Here is a 21,629-nt window from a genome sequence, read left to right on the forward strand (position 1 = left end):
AGATTTTGTTTCTTTCCTTTTTCTTCCTTTTCTCTTTTTAGGGAAACAAGGTAGTTTCTTATTGAGGCTGAGAGAGATGTGAGGAGAGAAAGAGGCGTGTGCTGGAGAGGGAGCACATCCTGAACAGGCAGGCAGGCAGGCACCTTTCGTTCCGGGGACCACGGGCTAAAAGCGAGCCCACTCCCTCGTCCTGTCTCTGCTCTGAGGAGTTGGCATCTCTGCCAGTTCTCTCTGTGTTGGAGGTGGTCAGCCTGGTGCCATCATGGAGCTGCCCTGGCTTATCTGCGCGTTCTGTGCTTTGGGGTGCTGTCTCCCAGAGTCCCCGCCTGCTTGAGAAATTCCGTGAGCTGCCAGAGATGCTGTAGCCGCTGTCCCGGGCCTCCCAGCTCTGTCTGTGCTTCCGGCCCTGCTGGCCCTGCCAGCCCTTCCTGGGCCTCCTCCAGCTCTTCCTCCCTCTGGAAAGTCTCCTCTTCGCTCCTGGACTCTCGTCACCCCTCCTCGCCCCCCCCCACCCCTTCTCACGCCTCCTCACCCCTCTTCACCCCTCCTCACCTCTCCTCATCTCTTCTCATCCCCTCCTGCCCCTCCTCACCTCTCCCCACCCCTTCTCACCCCTCCTCACCCCCCTCACCTCTCCTCACCCCTTCTCACCCCTCCTGCCCCTCCTCACCTCTCCTCACCCCTTCTCACCCCGCCTCGCCCCTCCTCACCTCTCCTCACCCCTTCTCATCCCCTGCTGCCCCTCTTCACCTCTCCTTACCCCTTCTCACCCCTCCTGCCCCTCCTTACCTCTCCTCACCCCTTCTCACCCCTCCGTCCCCCCCACCTCTCCTCACCCCTTCTCACCCCTCCTCGCACCTCCTCACCTCTCCTCACCCCTTCTCATCCCCTGCTGCCCCTCCTTCACTTCGCCTCACCCCTTCTCACTCCTCCTCCCCACTCCTGATCTCCTCTCCTTACCCCTCCTCATCCCCTCATCCTTCCTTGCTCCCTTTTCCTCCTCCTTTCCCTCACGCTCTTCCACTGTTCTGTATGAGATGGAGCCTCAGGACCTACCTGGTATCCCCTGAAGGAGGAGGGAAGTAGCTGGCAGCACACCTGGGCCCATTGAGGCAGGCAGCTAACACCTGTTCTGTCTCCGGAGCCGCACCCTCTCTGTGCGCTGCTGTGCAGTGATCTCCCTGCCAGGCCACCCTGCACTCTGGCGACAATGCCATGGTCCTGGGGACAGGGCTTTGCCTTTGAGGAATATCAGCCAGGAGACCCAGCAGAGCCACTAGCACTCCAAGCTCCACAAATTTGAGCTGGACCTGAGTGGCTCAGAGCTCGTACAGTGGGACGGACAGACAGGCAGAGACGGCAGATGCCGCAGGGCTGCAGGTGGGTACGCCGGTCGAGGCTGGACTGCGGCCCACCATCTGCTGGGGACCGTCTGGCTCTGGGCCAGTCGAGGCTATTTTTAGCTTCTCTGAGGGTTTGAGTAAGGACATGTGGATCGTGGTGCAGAGTGAAGAGGCAGGACCGAGGCAGACCTGGTGCCAGGCGCTGCCTCCCAGCCCAGCTCCGTCCCCTTCCGGGGCGTCTGCTGCCTCTCCAGCACCAGACTCCCCTCTGGGGCTCAGTCTGGGGCTCCTTCGTCAAGGTCGGGAAGCAAAGGGCGCACGGCCGCTCCCAGATCACACTGTGCCTCCTCCCGGCAGGGCTGGGGCAGGGGGCTGAGCCTGGTGGGGTGTTCCCCCCGCCCCCCAGGGTGCCTCTCTGGGACTCAACGCTCACTAGCAAGGCCCTGAGCCTTGAGTAGCTGTGGGTTTGCTTGAGGGCCCTCAGCCCAGCTCCCACCCCAGCCCACCATACCGTCTGCCCGGCTGGCGCTGCCACTGCTCTCCCCAGGCTTAACGGGTGCCAGTGGCTCTGCCTGGTACCTGGAGCTGGAGCCTGCGCCCAGCACGGCTGTGTAGCAGCTCTAGAGAGGGGCAGGGCAGAGCAAACCCGCCCAAGGAGACAATGCAAAAATGAAGTGGCATGTCCAGACGGTCCTGACAAAGCCGCTTTCGGGGCAGCTGGCCCTGGCACCTGCACCCCAGACCAGCCCGACGCCTGCCCTGCTCTGGGGATTTTCCTGCTGAGATGAGGCAGAGTGGGGACTAAGGAGTCTCGGTCATTTAGCAGGGGCTCTCCACAGATGTCACCCAGTTAGTCCTGGTGTTCTTTGCTTTAACCAGCTCTAAGTATAGAGTTTCCTCAGTGAAGTGTGGACAGTGGCTGCTGGCTGCAATGTTAATGCCTCTGCACTGTGCTTTTCTCTCCGTGCCAGCCAGCAGCACTGGGCAGCACAGCTTCTGGCAAAGCCAGGAATGGGACGGGATGGGTTCCTACCCAACGGCCGGTCCAGAGGGTTGGGGAAGGAGTCCTAGGGCACCCCAGCCCATGATGAAGGGGTGAGGTGGGCTCAGTTACATGCAGCAGTGGACAGAGAAGCGTGCAGGAGACTGAAGCATGTGAGGAAGCCCACATGTAACTTTAGGGGCTTGTGGGAGCATGTGAACATGAGGGTGAGCATGTGTGAGCATGAGTGCGCCCATGTGCATGTGCCAGGGTGTATATGAGCATGAGTGTGCCAGGGTCTGTGAGCATGAGTGTGCCCAGGTGCATGTGCTAGAGTATGAGCATGAATGTGCCTGTGTGAGTATGCCAGGGTATCTGTGAGCGTGAGTGTGCCCGTGTGAGTGTGCCAGGGTGTGTACGAGTGAGTGTGCCAGGGTGTCTGTGAGCATGAGAGTGCCCATATGAGTGTGCCTGTGTGCGTGTGCCAGGGTGTCTATGTGCATGAGTGTGGCCGTGTGTGTGTGCCAGAGTATGTGTGAGCAAGAGTGTGCCCATGTGAGTGTATCAGGGTGTGTGTGAGCAGGAGTGTGCATGAATGTGGCCATGTGACAGAGAATGAGAGAGTGAGAGCATGAGTGTGTATGCATGTGTGTGCAGGTGTGTGTGTGTGTGTGTGTGTGCGTGTGTGTCTGTGTGCAGGTGTGTCTGAGCATGCTGTGAGCAGCACAGGCCAGCACTAGCTGAGCCATGACAGGAAAGGAGGACAGAGGCAGGGCCCGCCTCCTGTGAAGTGCCGCCCTTTCAGAATTTAGTGTTTGGACAGTTTCTTCAGTTGGGTGAGTAGTCGGCAAACATCTTGAGCTGTTTTCTGGATCCAGTTAATTCCCTGCATATTTACTCTGCATTTTATTTATTTGTACAATGGGACTGCACCCAGCAATCCTGGTGGTCCAGGGCCATTCCCAGGGATGCTCAGCCTGACCAAGTGGGTCTCCCCGGGCGTGGGCCTCCCTGACAGTTGGGGGTTTGGGCCCTGAGGCCACCCATGGCCATGCTCGGGTCCCAGTGGTGCTGGGGCGGATTTGGGCTCCGACTGGGCCCAGCCCCTGCTCCGGCACCTGGAGCCACCCTTGAGCAGCTGTGCATCCTACCTACCTGCTCTTCGCCCACTGGGGGTGCGGTGCCCAGCATGGCACCCTGGCACAAGTGTAGGGGCCTGCAAGGCTGGTTCTGAGCTAGGAACAGGGATGGAAACCACCTGCTCAAACCCAGAGTGCTCCTCAGCCGCAAATGTCACAGGCTCCCGGGGGTGAGGAGAGCAGTGCTGAGGGTGAGTGAGTCTGGATGGCAGGTGGAGTTCAGATGCTGAGGGGTGCAGACCTGACTTGGGCACACCCTGCGGGGCAGCCACATGCTCAGCCACTGGCTCAGGATGGAGGGCCAGGAGTCCTGGGACTAGATGGGGACCCCCATTCAGATTCGCCATGGTGGGAGACAGGGAAGCATCTGCTAGAGTGTCCCAGCCTCCTTTTGAGGGTCAGGTGAACCCTCCAGGACACAAAGTGTCAACTGATGGCAGTCAGTCCTGCCCACCCAGAGCCTGGTGCAGTGGGAGGGTGTGGACCCGCCTCACGTGGTGCCAGCGCCCCAGCCCACAGTTCTCAAGAGGAAGGGGAGACCATTTCTGGGGGGAGACAGGTGCTGACATGTGCGGTCTCAGGTCCTTTGCCAAGAACTCCAGCTTGGCCATTGGTAGACCCACCGAGCTAGGCAGCCACAGGACCTGAGTAGGTGAGAGCGAGGCCATAAAGCTAGCATTGGCCACAGTGAACCCCCAGCATTCTCTGCCCTGGAGATGCAGAATCTGCATATCCTATGAAAGTTTTTGGAGAAAACCCCAGAAATTTGGTTTTCCTGCTTTTGTAGCCAAAGGGAGTTCAGGCCGGGAGGTGCCTTCCTCCTGGAGCAGGTCCAGAGAGGGGCTGTCGGCCAGGCTGGGCTTCTGTCCTGGAGATGAGCAGGACTGCCACAGACTCACTCAGACCTTATGCAGAATCCATCTGCAGCAGCTGGAACAAACGTCTGTCCAGCCAGACAGGTTCACACAGAAGCAAACAAGACAGAAACAAAACAATACAGCAGAGGTAAACGTGCACATAGTTCTGTCAGAGTAAGGGTGAGCTGAGCTCTCTTGTTCAAAGAATACTTCCGGGCCCGAGCAACAAGATGGCGGGGAAGGCGCTTGCTGGTCCCCCGAGCACCACCAGGAGTGATTCATGAGCAAAGAGCCGGCAGTAACCCCTGAGCATTACTGGGTGTGGCCCAGAAACAAAAATTTTAAAAAAGGAAACTTTCTGACTGGGCTCCCAGGAATGACCTCGGAACCCAGGAGAGCAGCTGGACCCATGCCACAGGTCTGGGGATACAACAGCCAGTGGGACCAGTCTCCCAAGGAGGGCAGAGCAGCCGGGGCGTCATTAGGAAGGACACAGTAACCATGGGTGGGCAGTGGGGGAGGCATAATCCTTGCAGGTAACCAACCTGGGGTCATCCCCAGCACCCTAGATGGTGCCCCAACCCCTCCCAGGAGCCAGGAGTGATTGCTGAGCACTGCTGGATGTGGCCCAAAAACAAAGAAGGAAAGAGCATAAGAGCATAGTAATAGAAGAATTTGCTTCATTAATAAAGTGGGCAAAGAATAATACAAAAAGCAAAAAATGTGTTTGACGTATGCATCCGTAACCCTGAAATAACTTGATTTCAAGGTGCTCAAATGAAATAAACTCCAAAATGTAACCATCCATTGGTTAGAAAATGAAATCTGTATCAGTTCAAATAGAACAAATACAATAGTTTTGGGTCATGTGATGAAATTTGAAATTAAGAACAAAAACTTCTAACACTTAGAATTAAAAATTTTTTTAAAAAAGGACACAATCTTGTTTCAAACAATTATTGAGTCAAAGAAGAAATGTGGTTCAGTGGTGCATAAAATCTAGAAAATAATCGTAGCTTCTAATCTGAGCCTGTGGGCACAGCTGAAGTTCCACACAGAAGAAAAATAACAGCTTAAATATTTATAATATTGAGCAACAAAGAATAACTCTATATGGGTTAAATGTCCCGCTCAAGAAATGAAAAAAAGAAACAAAATAAACCTCAGTAAAGCAAAAACTAGGAATTTGTAAAGATCAAAGGAGAAGTGAGTGAGAAAGTGAAAAGTGGGAGAAATAATAAACTCAAATGCCTATGCTTTGAAATGAAACTAGTGAAACATAGGAGTTACAGTGCTGGTGAAAATCTATGGAAAACCTCATCACTAGGACGAAGGAATAATAGTAGTTACTGGGCCCACTCGAGCAAATCGATGAACAATGGGAGGACAGTGACAGTGACAGTGACCTTGGTATTGTTGACTGGGGGGCAGTTTTCTGGTGCTACAGATGATGGCCTGTGGCTCCCTGGGCACGGGCCATGAGTCTCACCTCAGTGAAAAGAAAATAAAACAAGAATTTTAAAACATAAAAATAACAATGAGCTCCACTGACCTTTGTGAAAAGAACTGGGAATTCTACCACAACTCCACTGAAACAAGTTTAAACATAAGAATGAAATTAAACATTTTCTAGAAAAAATAGCCTACCAATAGTGTGGGAAGAGAATTGTCAAACAGACCATTTGTGTTTTGAATTGTCACTAAAGTAACCATCCCAGCCCTCCCTAGGGCACAGAAGGAAGCAAAATGTCTGCCCTGTCTGCTTCCTGGGGTCCTCCCAACTGATCAGAGCACGAAGCCACAGGGCCAACTGGTCAGGGAGGGGGCATTTGGCCAGGAGGCTGTGTCGACTCCGAGCAGCACGTCCAGACAACGTCAGGACAGACTGATTGATTGCCCAGTCACCTTCAGGCATTAGATGACACCCAGGATTCACACATGTGAGCCGTGTACTGTGCCACCGAGCCACATCTCCCACACTTCAAAGGCTCTGAATGAAAGACAGCTATTGGGGTAGTTTCTCTCAGCATGGTAAAACAGACGTGCCATAAATAAGGAAATCCCGGATCTGGGTCCAGGGACATCACGGGAGGGGCTGGAGCAGAAGTACATGGGGAGGATGCTTGGCCTTGCACATGGCCGGCCCTGATTCTATCCCCGGCAGCCCATGTGGTTCCCCAAGCCCCTGTCAAAGGTAATCCCTGAGCATCACCAGGTGTGCCCAGAACCAAGACGAATAAACCAAGAACAGGGAACCCACGAGTTCCTCAGGGTGCGCAGTGTCACCACCATGCCCGTGATCTCTGACTGCTTGTCGGCGCTAGGAAGAGGGGATAAAGAGGTCAGGGCTGCGGGGAGGAAGCCCTGCGTCTGGCTCCGTCGCCTGGTTTTTAGTGATGGGAGGCAGAGGAGAGGAGAGCTGGGGAGGCCCCAGGAAAACCACCCTTGCTGGCCAGAGCCTGTTACCTTGTCTCCAAAGAACTGTCTGCTTCAGTGGGGGAGAAGATGAGCTCCAAGACTCAGGAGCCCGCCACGGGCAGGGTTGGCAGTCAGCTGAGCATGAAGGCGTACACTCTGGTCCCGCTAAGCTGGCCCCATCAGGTCTCATTCCTCCCACTGTGTGACTCCCTCCTGAGGTCTGACCCTCCACCTGCCTCCAGACAACCCGAAGGTACTCAGAAAGAACTTGACCCTTCCCAGGCCCACCAGCTCACCCCGCCTGTCCCATGTCCCCCACAGCTGGAGATGGAACTGAAGATGCTGCAGGCCCAGGCCGGCTGTGCAGAGCAAGGCTTCCAGATGACCCAGGAGGAGACGGGCTGGCTCAGGTAGGCCTCTCGTCCCCTTTGCTCTGCTGTGTGTTTGTCTCCAGGCTAAGCCTTGTCAGGGTTCTCCCTGGCCAGCACCCCACGGCCTCTGCGGGTCCAGGAGAAAGAGGGATGAATGTGCCTCCGTGCTGTCGGGTGGGGTGTGTCTTTGTTGCCAAGGAAACAGGTGTGGGAATGGCCCCAGTGACCCCTGGGACCGGGATCGGAGCAGGTGTTGTCCTGCTGGGTCAGACGCTACCCACGTCGTGAAGGCCAGTGAAGCCACTGAGCTGCATCTCCGGGTGCTTAGGGAGAGCTGGCCAGCATGGGACGTTGCACCTTGTTACCTTCCCAGGCCTGCCTGCCCTTCCCTGAGGTCCTGCCTAGAGAGAGGAGAATCTCAGGGCGATCCTCTAAAAGCCCATTCTTGCTCTGCAGCCTGAGGTTTGAGTCTGCAAGTGACCGGTGGCATGTTGGTGCCCTGCAGAGTTGGGTGACTGCCCGCGGGCTTCCCTCCACTCCTTCCCTGTCCAGGGCTCAGAAGTCCCTGGGAGGAGGCGTGGCCTCACCACATGCTGGAAGGTCCTGATTGCTGCCATGGCCCAGAAGGCTGGGCTATGTCCTGCCACGGTCTGGGTAGTGCGGCCAAGTACTTTGCACTGGCGGTGCTGCCAGTGCAAAGGCCGGGTGGCTTCTGGGTTTTTTCCACTGTTGTTTCTGAGGCGTCTGGCGTTAGCCTGGGCCTCCATATGGGTCTGGGCCGTGCAACTGCCGGTTGGGGGCTGAGCAGCTGCCACCTCTGTCTTGGGGCCTAGAGAGGGTGTTGGTTGCATCTGTGCGCCTTCGGGGTTGGCAGGTCCTAGCTGCCGGAGGCCTTCCTGCAGGGCACAGCAACCCTCCATCCCCCCCTACTCCGCCCACTGCCCCAACTGGGGAAGAGTGCCGGTGTGTGATGAAGACCCTTGTCAGGAGGGCAGGCTCCTATGACTCTTGGGGTCCATGATGCCCGCAGAAGTGTACTGGCCAAGGTGGGGTGCAGGTGGGTGAACCTGGGGGTGCATAGGACTTTGCCTTCGTAAAGTAGGGTGGCCATGTCATGAAGACCTTTGTCCTGCATCAACTCCGGGGTCACAGCAGTGCCTCCTTCTGGGGCGCAGGGCGGGCCAGCCCGCCCCTCTAATGCTGGGGCGGTCCCACCCCTCACGGCATGCCAGGTGCTTGGCTTCATTCATTCTCATTCTTTCCTCCAGAAGAAAGGTTCCCCGTTGATGTCTCTCACATTCAGACCCGAGCTCGTCCTGTTGGGATGACGCAGCCAGCCACAGGAGGCTGGCCTCTGGTCCACACCTGCCCGTGGAGCCTGGAGTGTGTTGTCTGTACACAGTGTGGGAGGTGGGGTGGGGCACAGCCTCTCCTAGGCCCCACGGGGCTCCTCTCAGCCTTGGAGCTGGTGGGGGTAGCCAGCAGGCCTCCCCTGACCTGAGTGTGTGTGGCGCTGGGCACAATCCACCTGTTTGCAGGTGACACGTCTGACTCAGCAGCAGGAGACCAGGACCTGGGGCCCTGGTGCTCCCTAGCTTCTTGGGGAGAGAGTGCCAAGCACTGCCCCATGTCCCATGGCCAGCAGCCCTTCCTGCCTCACTAGGCCAGCTGGCAGAGTGCGCGCCTATCCTACTCAGCCTCGGGGTAGGTCCCACTGCACCCTGCTCCACAGTATAAATGGGCTCGCCCAGAGAGCTATCCTTGTCCGCAGGAGCTGTGCCAAGCCAGGCCAGGCATCCGCCCCATTTCGCAGCTCCGGGGACCCCAGTGAGGACAAAAGGGATCAGACAATCCGCCTGTCCCCATGCCAGGGCTGTGCACCCAGGGGAGATGCCCTTGGTGGGACCCAGCGCCTGTGGCAGGATGGGCTCACCCCAACTCATCCAAATCACTGCACCCCAGTTAGAAAAATGACAAAAATACAAGTAGAAGTCACAGAGAAAAAGGCCAAATGGGAATTGCAGAACTGGACAGAACGTCCCTGAGTGGTTCAATGGTAGATTAGCAATGAGGAAAGAATTTTCGAGCTCTGAGATCAATAGAAATTTTCTCCTGAAAACAGCAGCTTGGAAATAGACAGACAAGAATGGCCTGAGGATGTGCTGGGCAGTCGGGAGACAAACATCCCTTTAATTGGAGTCCCAGCCGGGGAAGGCTGGAAAAATACCTAAAGAAATAATTCCTGAAAAGTTCCCAAATATGGTGAAGGGCATAAACCAACAGATTTAAGGAGCAGAGTGAGCCCCACACAGTTTGAAGCCAAAGAAATCCACATCATGGCTCATGCTAATTAATCTTCTGAAACTTCCAGACAAAGGGAAAATGTTGAAAGGGACTAGAGAGAAACACTGTTATCTTCAGGCAACACCAGTTTGAGTGACAGCGAATTTCTCATCTGAAACCTTGGAAGCCAGAACGAGGTACATAACATTTTTCAAGCGCCAAGAGAAGAGAACTGTCAGCCAGTGAAAAACATCCTTCAGGGATGAAAAGAAAATCAAGACATTTGTCAGACAAAGTAAAGCCAAGGGAGTTGCTCAGAGAGCCACCGAGAAGAGTGGTTCAGGAAACTTCCAAAGAAAGAATGTGGCCACAGCAGGAGGCCTGGACCATCCAGCCTGAGGAAGGGCCAGGGAGTGGGTACAGATGGCCATTGTGGCCGTACCCTGCCCCACCACCACCACCACCACACACACACATATCCTCTTAAGCCACCCTCAGGGCTAGACCATGGCAGCCGTGTGTCCTGCTCCCAGCCAGCATGGAGGAGGCCAGTGACCTGCCTGGAAGCAGCCTATCCATGGTCTCAGAAGAGGTGATGACCAATGAACAGCACAGTAGGCGACAGACATTTCAGTAGCTTCTGGGCCACTAAGGAAGCTGAACACTATAACACTCACAGTCGCTGTGGACAAGTAGGATTCTAAAAGTTGTTCAAGTCGCCATCAGAAGGCAACAAAAGAGGGAGGAATTGGAAACAGAGAACAAGGGAAAACTGGCAGAGTGAAGCAGCAGCCGATCTGCAGCCAGTGTTAATGTCAGTGACCTGAACTCAGCAATTAAAACAAGAGATTGACAAAAGTGCACCTGGCCAAGACACTGCTCCACAGACTGAGCACTGCAGGAGGCTGCTCCTGTCCCGGCACCACATGGTAGGGTGGCCCCAAAACAAACAGGAAAAAAGTCAAAAATTGTTGAGGTTCATGGAGCTGTCTCTGGCCGGAACTTCAACAAATTTGGGAGAATCAGACTCTACAGAGTATGAATTTTGATCATCGTGAGGGTAAACCAATAGTCAGTAACAGAAAAACAGTAGGAAAATCTCTGATGTTTGAGAACTTAAACATACTTCAAGTTGCTGCATGTCAAAGAGGAAGTCTGGAGAGAGATAACCGCAACTGAGTCACAGTAGCAACACACCTACCGCAGCCCACCAAGGAAGAGATGCCAGGCAGTAAATGCTCACTCTTAACAGGGCGAGATGTTTCTAATCTGTAATGCCACCTCAAGAACCTGGAAAACAAGAGCAAAATAGTCCCCACAACAAGCAGGAGAATGAGAAGAACAGAAAACCAGATAAATTGAAAGGAGAAAAGCAAAAACTATGAAAATAAAAACTGGTCATCTGGAAAAAAATCAGTGACATTGATAAATCTCTAGCAAAACTGGGGTCAGAGAGAACAATAGGACCAGGGATAGTACAGCGTGTCAAGCACTTGCCTTGCACAAGGCCAACCGAGGTTCGATTCCAGGAGTGATTGGTGTGGCCCAAAAACCAAACAAACACAACACAGATGTCAATCTCAGGAATGAAATAGCTCCTAGACCCATTAAAAACACGATGAGAATATTATGAATGCTCTGTGTTCACACATTCATTAACTTGGAAGCAATTATATAGAATTATGGTTTGATTTTTATTACAAGGAATATAACTTTTTGCATATTGATTTTGTACCTTACAACTTGCTAAATTAACTTACTCTCCCAAGTGTTTTGCAGATTCTTGAGGGGTTTCTAGATCGTGCCATCTGCAAATAAAAAGCTAATTGGACGCCTCCCTCTCTTGCCCGACTGCGCTGACCGAGCAGCAGCGAGTGTGGCCCTAACAGGAGGGGCAGCAGGCGTCCTGTTTTACTTCCTGCGCTCACTCTGGGTCAGAAGGGCATCAGCTCTCCTGCAGCCCCGCCCATGGGGCAGCGGCTCCCGCCTCTAGCCCTGCTGCGACTGTTGACTATTCCTGCAGGTGTTCCTCGGCCTCAGCAAGGTGGCACATGGGCCACTTCCTTCGTGGCTGACCACTCCATGACTCGAAACCCTGTGCTCTCTAGGCAGAACCCTCTAGGCAGATTCTCTGAATCTGCTCTGCTACTATCTGCTAATGTCCTACTGATTGTCTGCTATTATCCTACTGAGTATTCAGAAGAGTACTACTGGGTGTCCGCTAGAGTCCTACTGAGTATCCACTAATGTACGACTGAGTATCCACTAGAGTCCTACTGAGTATCCACTGGTGTCCTACTAAGTATCCACTAGTATCCTACTGAGTATTTTATTTGCTCGAGTCCGACTGAGTCTCTGCTAGTGTTCTCTTTTAACTTATTTTACAATTCTGTGTAATGGGTAGTATTGCCCACTCATTTCTAATTTATTAATCTGGGTTTTCTTGCTTTTCTGCTAGTCATTCCAGTGAAAGAACTGTCAGTTTTGTTCATCTTTTCTAATAACTGCACTGTAGCACTGTCCTCCCGTTGTTCATCAATTCGCTCGAGCGGGCACCAGTAATGTCTCCATTGTGAGACTTGTTGTTACTGTTTTTGGCATATTGACATATCGAATTCGCCACAGAGAGCTTGCCAGGCTCTGACATGCAGGCAGGATACTCTCGGTAGCTTGCTGGGCTCTCTGAGAGGGACAGAGGAATCGAACACGAGTCAGCCGCGTGCAAGGCGAACGCCCTACCCGCTGTGCTGTCACTCCAGCCCTTCTAATAACTAGTGTGTGGTTTTCCTGCTCTTCTCTGTCTTGTCCATTCAGCTGACCTTCGCGCTGCCTTTCGCTCGTCTCACCTGCCCTTCTCTTTTAGAGGAGGCTGTAGCCCATGCATCCAAGTGCTTCCCTCTGGGTGGTTCTGACAGCAAACCCCTCTCAGCTTTGCTTCCTCTGTCCCACCTGCATCCACCTGAGTAACTTCTGTTGGTTTTACTTGTCACGCTGTGCTTCCTGATTTCCCTGGTGGTTTCTTCTGTGGTCTGTCAGCAGTTTATGTTGAGTTTCTACCTATTTGTGAATTTCCTTCCTTTCTTTCCCTGCAATTGGTTGTTAATTTACTCCACCGAATTAATTCCACTAAGTTGATACATTTCAGCTTTTAAGAGTTCTTTGATAGGGTCAGCCCTGGTGGGCGCTCCCCAGGCACCAAGTAACTTTGGAGTCCTCTCAGGCTGATGGGGTCCTCCTCCTTTTCCTTCTGGAACTGCACCGTTGCATCCGCAACCGGGTTTACACCTGCCACTGTCCACTCGCTGGCAGTGGCAGTGTCCCAGCCTCAGTGGCCTCGAGGGAACCGTGGGGTACCTGTCACTCTGCAGTGCTCTAGAAGGGTTCAGTGTTTCCACGGGGTGGGGTGGGCAAGTAGGGAGTTTGCCTTGCACAGCTAACCCAGCTTTGATCCCGGGCACCTCCTGTGGTCCCCCAAACCCAGTAAGAGGGATCTCTGAGTGCAGCTGCATATGGCCCAGACACCAAAAATCAAACCCAGAAACGTTTAGTTTTGGGGCCAGAAAGAGAGCCCATGGATTAAGGCATTTGGCCTAGTTCGACCCCTGGCACCACCAGGACTGGGTCCCCAGCACAGAGCCAGGAGTAGGTCATGAGTAGCCAGGTGCAGACCAAAGCCAGCCACACGAAAAAGAAACACATGAGAGGGACTGGAGAAATGAAACAGGGTCACCGACCACCGTCCTCGTCCCTAGTGCTGTGTCACTCCTGAGCACAGAGCTAGGAGGAGCCGACCCCTAACCTACCGGGCCCCAAGCGAGGGCACAGCCCCAGACCAACTTCAATCATTTTGCTTCTTACATTCAAGCCTCTGGTCCTTGCTCAGTTCAAGTCTGTGTAAGACGTGAGGTTGATTTTCAAAGTAACCCCATCATCCAGATGCGGCCCCTCAGTGCTCAGTCCCGTTTGTGGGAAGGTGGGTTTCTCCCTCACTGAATAGCCTCGCAGACTCTGTCAGAACTGGAGAGTTAGTTGTTAAAGAAAAAAAAAACTGAGTTGGGGGGACAGACAGAGGGAGGCTCAACGGGTGGAGCACTTGTTTGGCATGCATGGGGCCTGGACTCCATCCCACCATGCCCCATGATCTCTGGAGCACCACCGGGAGTGACCCCAAGCATGCCAGATGTGAGCCTTCCCCCCAAAAAGCTTAAAAAAGACATGGGGACATATTTCTGTGTTTCTGTTTCTGGACTCTGCATCTTTCTGTACTGGCCTAATTATTTGTCCCTTTGCCGCTATTTGGGTTCCACAGCCGCCTGGTGTGGAGCCCAGGAGCGGCCTCTCATCTGTTCGCTGGCCCCACACCCCCCACACCCACACCAGGAGGCAGGAGGCGCCCCAGCACGGCAGGGAGGCCTCCAGTCTTGTCCTTTTTCAGATAGGCTAGGTTGCTCCTCCTCCTGTGACTCCACGTAACTTTCAGAATTCGTTTGTGTTTTGATGGGTGCTTTGGACCCTAGCTGCAGTTCTGTGGGCCATGTTGGTCTTCCAGCCAAGAGCCACGGCATGGGCCTCCGATGGTTCCGGGCTGCTCCCCTCCCCTTGATGTTCTTTCCACTCCAGCATTCGGATCCTGTGCAAATGGACCGTGTTCGTGTGATGCCTAAGCATGCCTTTTTATATCAGATGTGAATTTTGCTTCATTCTGATTTACAGTTGTACGTGGAAATAAGGTCAGTTTTGAATTGCTCGACTTGCCTCCTTGTCTCTGACTGTCCATGCCAGCTTTGTGAGCATGACTGGGCTCGTGCTGGTTCGAGTCCTTGGAATTTTCTCTGTGAAGAGTTTGTAGGTTTGGCTAGTGTTGGCTGCGTAGCTCTGGGCCCTCCCTGGCAGCTACTCTGGGGAAGACTGGGCGATCCTGAGAGTATTGTGGCAGGGGGCCATCTTCCCCTTGTTTTCTGGACTGACTCCCAGCTCTGTGCTTGGGGGGTAGGTCACTCCTGGCAGTGCTTGGGGACCATACAGGGTGCTGGGCTTTGGGCCCTGATCAGCTATGTGCAAAGCAAGCTTCCTACCCACTGCACTACCCCACTGGCCCTGCCTTTGAATTCTTGATATTTTTTAACGTGTTTATCATGAATGAACGTCGATTCCTATCAAACCCTTTCTCCACGAGTTGATTGATAGGATCATTTGTTTTTTCTTCTTTAGACTTGTCACTGTGGGAGATTCCATCAATCTGGTGTTTAGTATCCAACCACCTGATATCCCCTTCCTCCCCGTTCCTTCTTACGCATTGCCAGACCCGCTTGCTGATGCTTTGTAGATGACTCCTGTGTCCATATTCATGAGCAAGATCAGGGTTTTCTTGTGCATTCCTGTCTGCTTTTGCATCAGCAGAAGGTGGCCTCATGACTTGAGTTTCTTTCTCCTGCTTTCCGGAACAGATTGTGCAGAACAGGCTTTGTTTCTCCGTGGATCCCCTCGGGGGTCCTGGGAACCCTCCAGTTCCAGTGCTGTAGCTGGCGGGCGTGGGTGCTGCTGGCCAGGCTCTCGGGATTGTGGGCCTGGCCTGGTGGCCGCACATACCCCACACTCCTGCTGTGGACGGGGTGTCTTCCCCAGTGCCGCAGTGTGGCTAGAGACTGACAGTTTCGTGGTCTCCAGAACACAAGTGTTTGGTTCCTCCCATCTTCCTCATTGCTCTCCTTCCTCCGTCTCTTGGCGTGCTGCTCTTACATCTTCCTTTTGCTCTGCTTGTTTTTCTCACCTGGTGGGGCAAGCTTAGATGACTGACATGGGTCTGTTTTCTAGTCTAAGCATTTGAGCTGCAGTGTTTCCAAGGGCTTCCGCTCCCACACTAAGGCTCAGTGTCCTCCAGCAAAGTCCATTCATGGTAGTTTGCAGTTTCCTCCTCTTTGTTAACTGAAGTGTTATTTTACTGTGCATCAGTACGGTTTCCAGCGTTTGAGGATTTCCCTTTTATCTTCCTGTTCCTGATACTTGGCTTACTGCCAGTAAGGTTTCCAGATAGAGCTTGTTACTTGGCTTGGGGTTTTCATTGTCGTGAGAGGTTCCGCTCCATACCCAGGACCTGTTCGTGTGACACTTGCCCTCTGCCTGTAAGCTGCACCTCAGGCCTCGGGTCACTGGAATTTGTTCCCTGTCCCGGGCACAGCCCTGTCTTGCTTTCTCTCTGAGGAGAGGTGCTGGGTAGGAGCTCGACGTTTGTCCTGTGAGTCTCACGAGGTCTTGGCTCGTGTACCTCAGAGCTTCCGTCATCTGCCTCCTCCTGACAGTGGGACTCGGGCTCCCAGCCCTGCTCTGTACTCGTCTGCTTCAGCCAGTTCTTTCTTTCTTTTATTTTCTTCTTTGTCTGTTTTGAGTTTCCACCCAGAGTTGTGTGCATTTAGGGTCATCGTGCCTCTCTCGTGCCTCTGCCCATCTCCCTTGCCTCGGTGAGGTTCTCTGGGACCATCCCCAAGTGGCTGTGGTGTGACTGGGTTGAGGCCAGGCCTGCCTCCTTCCTTCCATTCCCTTCTAGCCAACCCCGTCTCAGGGTGGTTTTTTTTGGGGGGGGGGGTCACACCCAACGATGCTCAGGGGTTCCTCCTGGCCCTGCACTCAGGAATTACTCCTGGCAATGCTTGTGGGACCATATGGGATGCCAGGGATCGAACCTGGGTCAGCGGCATGCAGGGCAAACACCCTACCCGCTGTGCTATCGCTCCAGCCCCGTCAGGATGTTTCTTTATCTACAGGAAAGTCGCAAACCCGCTCCAGAGCGAGCCTGCTAACCTCGCTGGCTTTCCCCATCTCTCCTGCCCCCTCTGGCCTGTGACACTGTCTGTGATGGTGTTTCCATGGTGGAGAGTACTGGCCAGGCGGCCATGCTTTTGCTGCCCCCTCCGTGGCTCCTGCTCCTTCGAGGAAGCCCAGAGCAATGCCACGGTGAGATGTTGGCACAGAGACATCACATGAGCTGACCCTGACCTGTGCCCTCTGGGACTGAGTCCCATCATGGAACCTCATGGACCACTGATACCTCCAAGGCCACGCCTCAGGGACTGTCACATTAGAGATTAAGTATGCAACACAGGAATCGGGGTGGGGAGAGGGTGTGGGTAAAATCATTCCTTCCAGGGCCAGAGAGCTAGTACGAGGGTTCAGTCTCTAGCACATGGTTCCCCAAGCGTTGCCAGGAGTGAGCCCTGAACACAACCAGATGTGGCCCTAAACACATGTTCCCCCCCCCCCCAAATAATGACACACCCCCCTCCAAAAAGAAAAAAGAAAAGGCATCCGTGGCAGGACCCCCTGTCCCAGAGGGTGCCATCCACACTGCAGGCTTCCTTTATGGTCCCCAATGTTTGTTTCTGGGCACAGCCAACCATGCCTGCAAGGAGCCAGTCCCTGCTCAGCTCTGACGGGGTGAGGAGAAGCCAAGGCAGCCGGCCACAGCCTGAGGGGACACCACAGCCTAAGGGGCAACAGAAGAGCACAGGGGGCTCCCTCTGCCCCTCCAGCCCCTCTCCACTCCCCACTACTGGACTCTCCAGGCTGTCATTCTGCCAACGCCTCCACCACTTCCATAGAGCCGATCATTCCTTTGGGGTTTTTGTAATTTGTTTTGTTTGAGGGCCACACCCAGCTGTGCTCAGGACTGGCTCCTGGCTCTGTGCTCAGGGATCACTCCTGGAAGTGTCCAGGGACCCTGGAGGGTTCTGGGGATTGAACCCAGGTCCGTCACTTGTAAGTCAGGCACCCTCCCAGCTGAACTATCTCTCCAGCCCTGAATGTGTCATCCATGACAAATATTTGAGACCAGAAAGCTCTCCAGCTGGTCTCCCTCATGGCTGCAGCCTTGCCGTGATTAGCTGAGACCTCACAAATATTGATCTAAGTTTATCAGCCAATGTCTCCTCTTCCTGTCCACCTACGCATATAGTCATACCTACATCTGTGCCTCGGTCTCATCTGTCACCTCTTCATTTCGTGGCAGCACATTTCTCTGTTCATCCACGCCAGGGCCGGGTCCTTACGTATCATCTGTTTGTCTTCCCACCCTGTCATCCTCCCCTTCCCCAACCCTCGCTGGTTAGGGCCTTTGGGGTTGCCTGTGGCATGCAACCACAGGCCCTTGCACTGCAGGTTCCCCCGACAAGTGAAACCCTAGATTCCATACCCCCAAAGGAAAAAAGGACCTGTGCCATTATTGGTTACTAGGGACCCTCTGCAGGCAGACATACACACACACGTGCGCATATGCACACATGCACACACGCGCACATACGCATGCACACACACTTAGTCATTCATTTTCTGTCTGTCTCAATAAGGTAATGACTTGCCTGGAAGACAGAGAAGAGAGAAAGTCTTGTTTTTAGATGCATAACCAAGCGCCACTCGTGCCGCTGCTCTCCGACAGCGAGAACAGTTTCCCAGGCCCCGCTGTCAGCACGGCTGTGACTGCACAGATCTTGTGTGACTTGCGCCTCCGAGCCTTCGGTATCCATGACACCCTCTCTCCAGTACGGCCCGAGGGCAGCTCCTCTGGCAGGTCTCGAAGAAGCAGCCTGAGCCACAGCCCCGAGCCCCCCACTCCCACCATGACGGCCTATGTGGGCCCAACTGCCTCTTGTGAAGGGCACGGGCGGCTTCCTGCAGAGCGGGGCCTGACACTTCCTCCTTGGGCCATGTGCCCCATCATCAGGCTCACTACTGCGGGCCTGGCCTGAGCCCGTTGAGTGGTGCCAGCAGCAGCTCGGCCCTACAGAGGCTGCCTGGGGCAGTGTGCACAGCGCTTGCTCGAGGCAGTGTTGGGGCAACCCCCAGAGTGGGGGTCCCCAGCCCGCTGTGTGACCTGCCTGATGGTTTGTCCCAAGTTCCAGGTTTCTCTATAGTGGCTGTGATGCCACAGAACGGTCTGGGAGCCGGGTCGCGGGAATGTGCTTGTGACGTTCGTGCTCTGCTCCACTCCCAGCCGCATCCCCGGCCCCGCATCCTCGGCCCCGCGCCCTGTGCCGAGCCGTGGCTGGGGGAAGGCAGCTTGGTTGGCCCCTGGGGCCCCGCCTCTGAAGAATGGACCCTCACACAGTCACTTCGCTGTGTTGTCTCTGCTGTGGGGGCGTGGGGGGGCACGTGAGCTGTGAGGTTCTGCCTCTGTGGTCTGTGTGAGCCCCTCTCAGAGCTGACATGAGGGAAAGTTGGAGTCTTTGCACTTTACTGGGCCACCAGGACAGTCTATGTCTTGATTCTCTGCTCTCCTGACCCACAGCCCCCGAATTTCCTTGGGAGCGGAGGCGCCAGTCACCCCTGTTTTTTTTTTTTTTTGACAGGCCTGTCACAGTGCGATTTTTAAGTCCCATGGGGTAGACTGGCTAACAGATGCTCTTCCCACATCTTCTATCACTAATCTACATCCCCGGGCCCCAAAGTTAAATGTTAAATTGAAGTTAAAAATTGGCACTTAGCTAGGATGAGTTGAACACACCCGCGTTCCTGTCTTGGCCCTGGGACATCCAGGCTGAGGGACTCAAGACAGCCCTCCTGGACCCTGCCCAGCTGTCTCCCACCCTCGACCACTGTGCATTAGCTGAGCTATCCACTGTCCTTCCAGCTCTCCAGGCTCGGTGTGCCCGCCTCTGAGAGTGGACACCTCTGTCCTGGCCTCCGAGCCCAGTAAGCCTCTGCGTACCGCCTGCCCCTCGGGCGTCCTCAGACCAGACCCCCAGGCTGCCCCGGCTGCGGTATGGCCTGTGTCCGAGCCTGGCCCCTGTCATCATCCCGCTCTCCTTGCAGGATGAAGATTGAGGAACTGGAGGGGGAGCGGAGCCGTCTGGAAGAAGAGAAGAAGGCTCTGGAAGCACAGCTCGAGCGGTTCACCCTGCAGGTGAGCCCGTACCCGCGACGGCCTGGTCGGTGCTCAGGCTCCCGTATGCCCGTTCCTGGGGCTCAGAGAGAGCTTCCGGGGGGCCCTCCCTTCCTTGCTGCCCCCCCAACCCCGTGCAGGCCCCCCTGTCCTGGTACAGCTGGCCCCGTCCCCGTGCACCTGCCCATCCCCCTCCCCTCGCCCTTCATTTCCTCTTCCTGCACAGCCCTGACCACGGGTGTGTGATTCCCAGACCCTGGACAGGCCACAGCTTGATCTGACACCTATTAGAGGACACCAGATCCCCTGTCACCGCCTGTGCCTGGAGGTGGCCGAGTGACAGCTGGGACAAAGCCAGGGGCCGGCTCCTGTGCTTTAATTGGAACCACACTGCCGGCTGCACTTGCTCCCTCTCCGCCCACTCCTGGGCTTACAGACCTTTCCCAGGAGTGGCTGCCCCATGGGCTGGCCAGCTGGAACGTGTCCACTTCTGTCCGACAGGCCTGTGCGGCCTCCCCCTGCCCAGCTCCTGGAGCCCCTGTCCACAGCGCGCTGGTCTGTTCTCGGGGCCCCAACCCAGGTCAGCCCCATGTGCCCTGCAGCCAGCCCTGAGGGGTGAGGACATCCGTGGTCAGCTGTAGCACTGATTCTGGCCCTGTCCACCCTGGCCTCTCCCGTCGCCTGTTGTCCTCCTGTGTCCCCGGTCTCATGCCACGGCCCCCCTTTCTGCCCTCTTCACCGAAGCCACATGCAGGAGATGCAGCTCGACACTCAATGACCGCCACTGCTGGGTGCCCACGCACCCAGGCCCCCGAGTGCCTACGGAAAACAGCGTCACCAAGGTGGCCAGTGACTCTTGTCTGAAAGTGTCGGGAGCTGGGACCAAGAGATTCTGCCCCTGAGCCCTGTTCCCGGGCCCCCCCATGGCCCTGTGATGGAGGCTGGTGCGGCCCAGTCGGGAGGGGCAGCGCCCACCCATACTGCCCGCTCCCCGAGGTGGCTTCAAGTCGGCTCTTCAGGGAAGAGTGATTGAAATCAGCACAGTTTGACTTAATTGGGAACATGTGCTGGCAGAGGGCGCCCGACTAGTTAGCGTTCTTTGTGATCGGTCCACAGCTGGGCCCGCCCCGCCCTGGGCGCCGCTGCCTCCCGCAGGGCCCCAGTGCTGAGGGGGTGAGATGCCAGCTCAGACACGCCCGTGCTTTAGAGGACAGCCATGTCACCATGTCCCGGCCTCACAGGTAGGACTCTCACCTTGCATACGGCCAACCGGGGTTCGATTAGGCACCCCAGGAGTGACCCCTGAATACAGAGCCACAATAAGTCCTGAGTACCGGATGTGGCCCAAAAACAAAACCAAAAAAAAAAAAAAGATTGAGCTCAGCAAACTGTGGGCCCATCAGAGAAGAGGGAAGCGCCGCTGTCCCCCTGAGGAGTCAGGGTGCTGGGCCGGACCCCGAGCCTGGGCTGCAGTCTCCCCACGTCTGGGTCTGCAGAGGTCCCAAGAGAGCCTCCAGACACGGGCCAGAACCTCTGGGGAGCGTGGCCAGGTGCTACAGGCACTTGCGTTGTGACTTCTGGGGAGGCCCAGAGGGCTTGTCCATCAGACAGCTCGGCCCAGGCCGGCTCTGTCCTGCCCCCGGAGCAGGTGAACACGGCCGGCACCCTCAGCACTTCTAGATTCCGTGCCACTTAAGGAGGCGTGTCCTCCAACCCGCAGCCAGACTGAAGGAACTGCAGCCACGTCCATCCACCCTGGGGTCCGCTGTGGTTGCGGGGGCGGGGGGGGGACCATCTGCCCCGCCCCCACCCGGTACCCTCCCTCCAGCGCCTGGTCTGCATGCTCCCCACAGCAGCAGGCAGGCAGGTATTACGAAGCCGAGCCTCTGCCCCCGGCCCTGGCGTGGGGTCCGAGCCGCCTCCCCCTCGCTGCTGCTTCCTCCTTCCTGGCTGGCTGGGCCCCCCACGGCTGTGCCGCTCGGGGAAAGAGCCCAGACGTGCAGGCTCGCTGACATTTACAGCAGGAGCATCTTTTGGGAAAGGGAGTGGGTAGAAAATTGCCGGGTTCCCTGTGAGCGGAAAAGCACGGTGCCCGGGGCCGTCCCCGCTCCAGCCCTACGTCACCAGGCTCCCAGCGGCTAATCATAGACTCCAGCCCCCACCCGTGCCCCTCGCCCGCCCCGCTCCCTCACAGCCCCAAACCCAGGACCTGTCGCCCCCACCTGCCCTCCCCCTCCCTGTCCATTCCCCCCACATCCTCTCCCCTCCCCCGTCCTTCCCCATCCTCACCCTCCCCCATGCCCTCCCCACCCTCCCCCTTCCCATCTTCTCCCCCTCCTGTCCTCTTCCCTCCCCAATCCTTTCC

The 21,629-nt window shown here is 55.6% G+C and overlaps 1 protein-coding gene across 3 annotated transcripts in view; it reads left to right on the forward strand.

Annotated features, from left to right (window-relative positions):
* The window catches only part of MAD1L1 (mitotic arrest deficient 1 like 1), a 239,031-nt gene that overhangs the window by 186,197 nt on the left and 31,205 nt on the right, over positions 1–21,629 (forward strand). For all 3 annotated transcript variants that reach the window (XM_056128480.1, XM_056128479.1, XM_056128481.1), the window contains 2 exons: positions 7,061–7,149; positions 19,195–19,285. In XM_056128480.1, the coding sequence (XP_055984455.1) occupies positions 7,061–7,149; positions 19,195–19,285 (180 nt within the window). The remainder of the gene's footprint in view (positions 1–7,060; positions 7,150–19,194; positions 19,286–21,629) is intronic.

Source organism: Sorex fumeus, unplaced genomic scaffold, assembly GCF_029834395.1.
Source record: "Sorex fumeus unplaced genomic scaffold, SorFum_2.1 ptg000064l, whole genome shotgun sequence".
NCBI lineage: Eukaryota > Metazoa > Chordata > Mammalia > Eulipotyphla > Soricidae > Sorex > Sorex fumeus.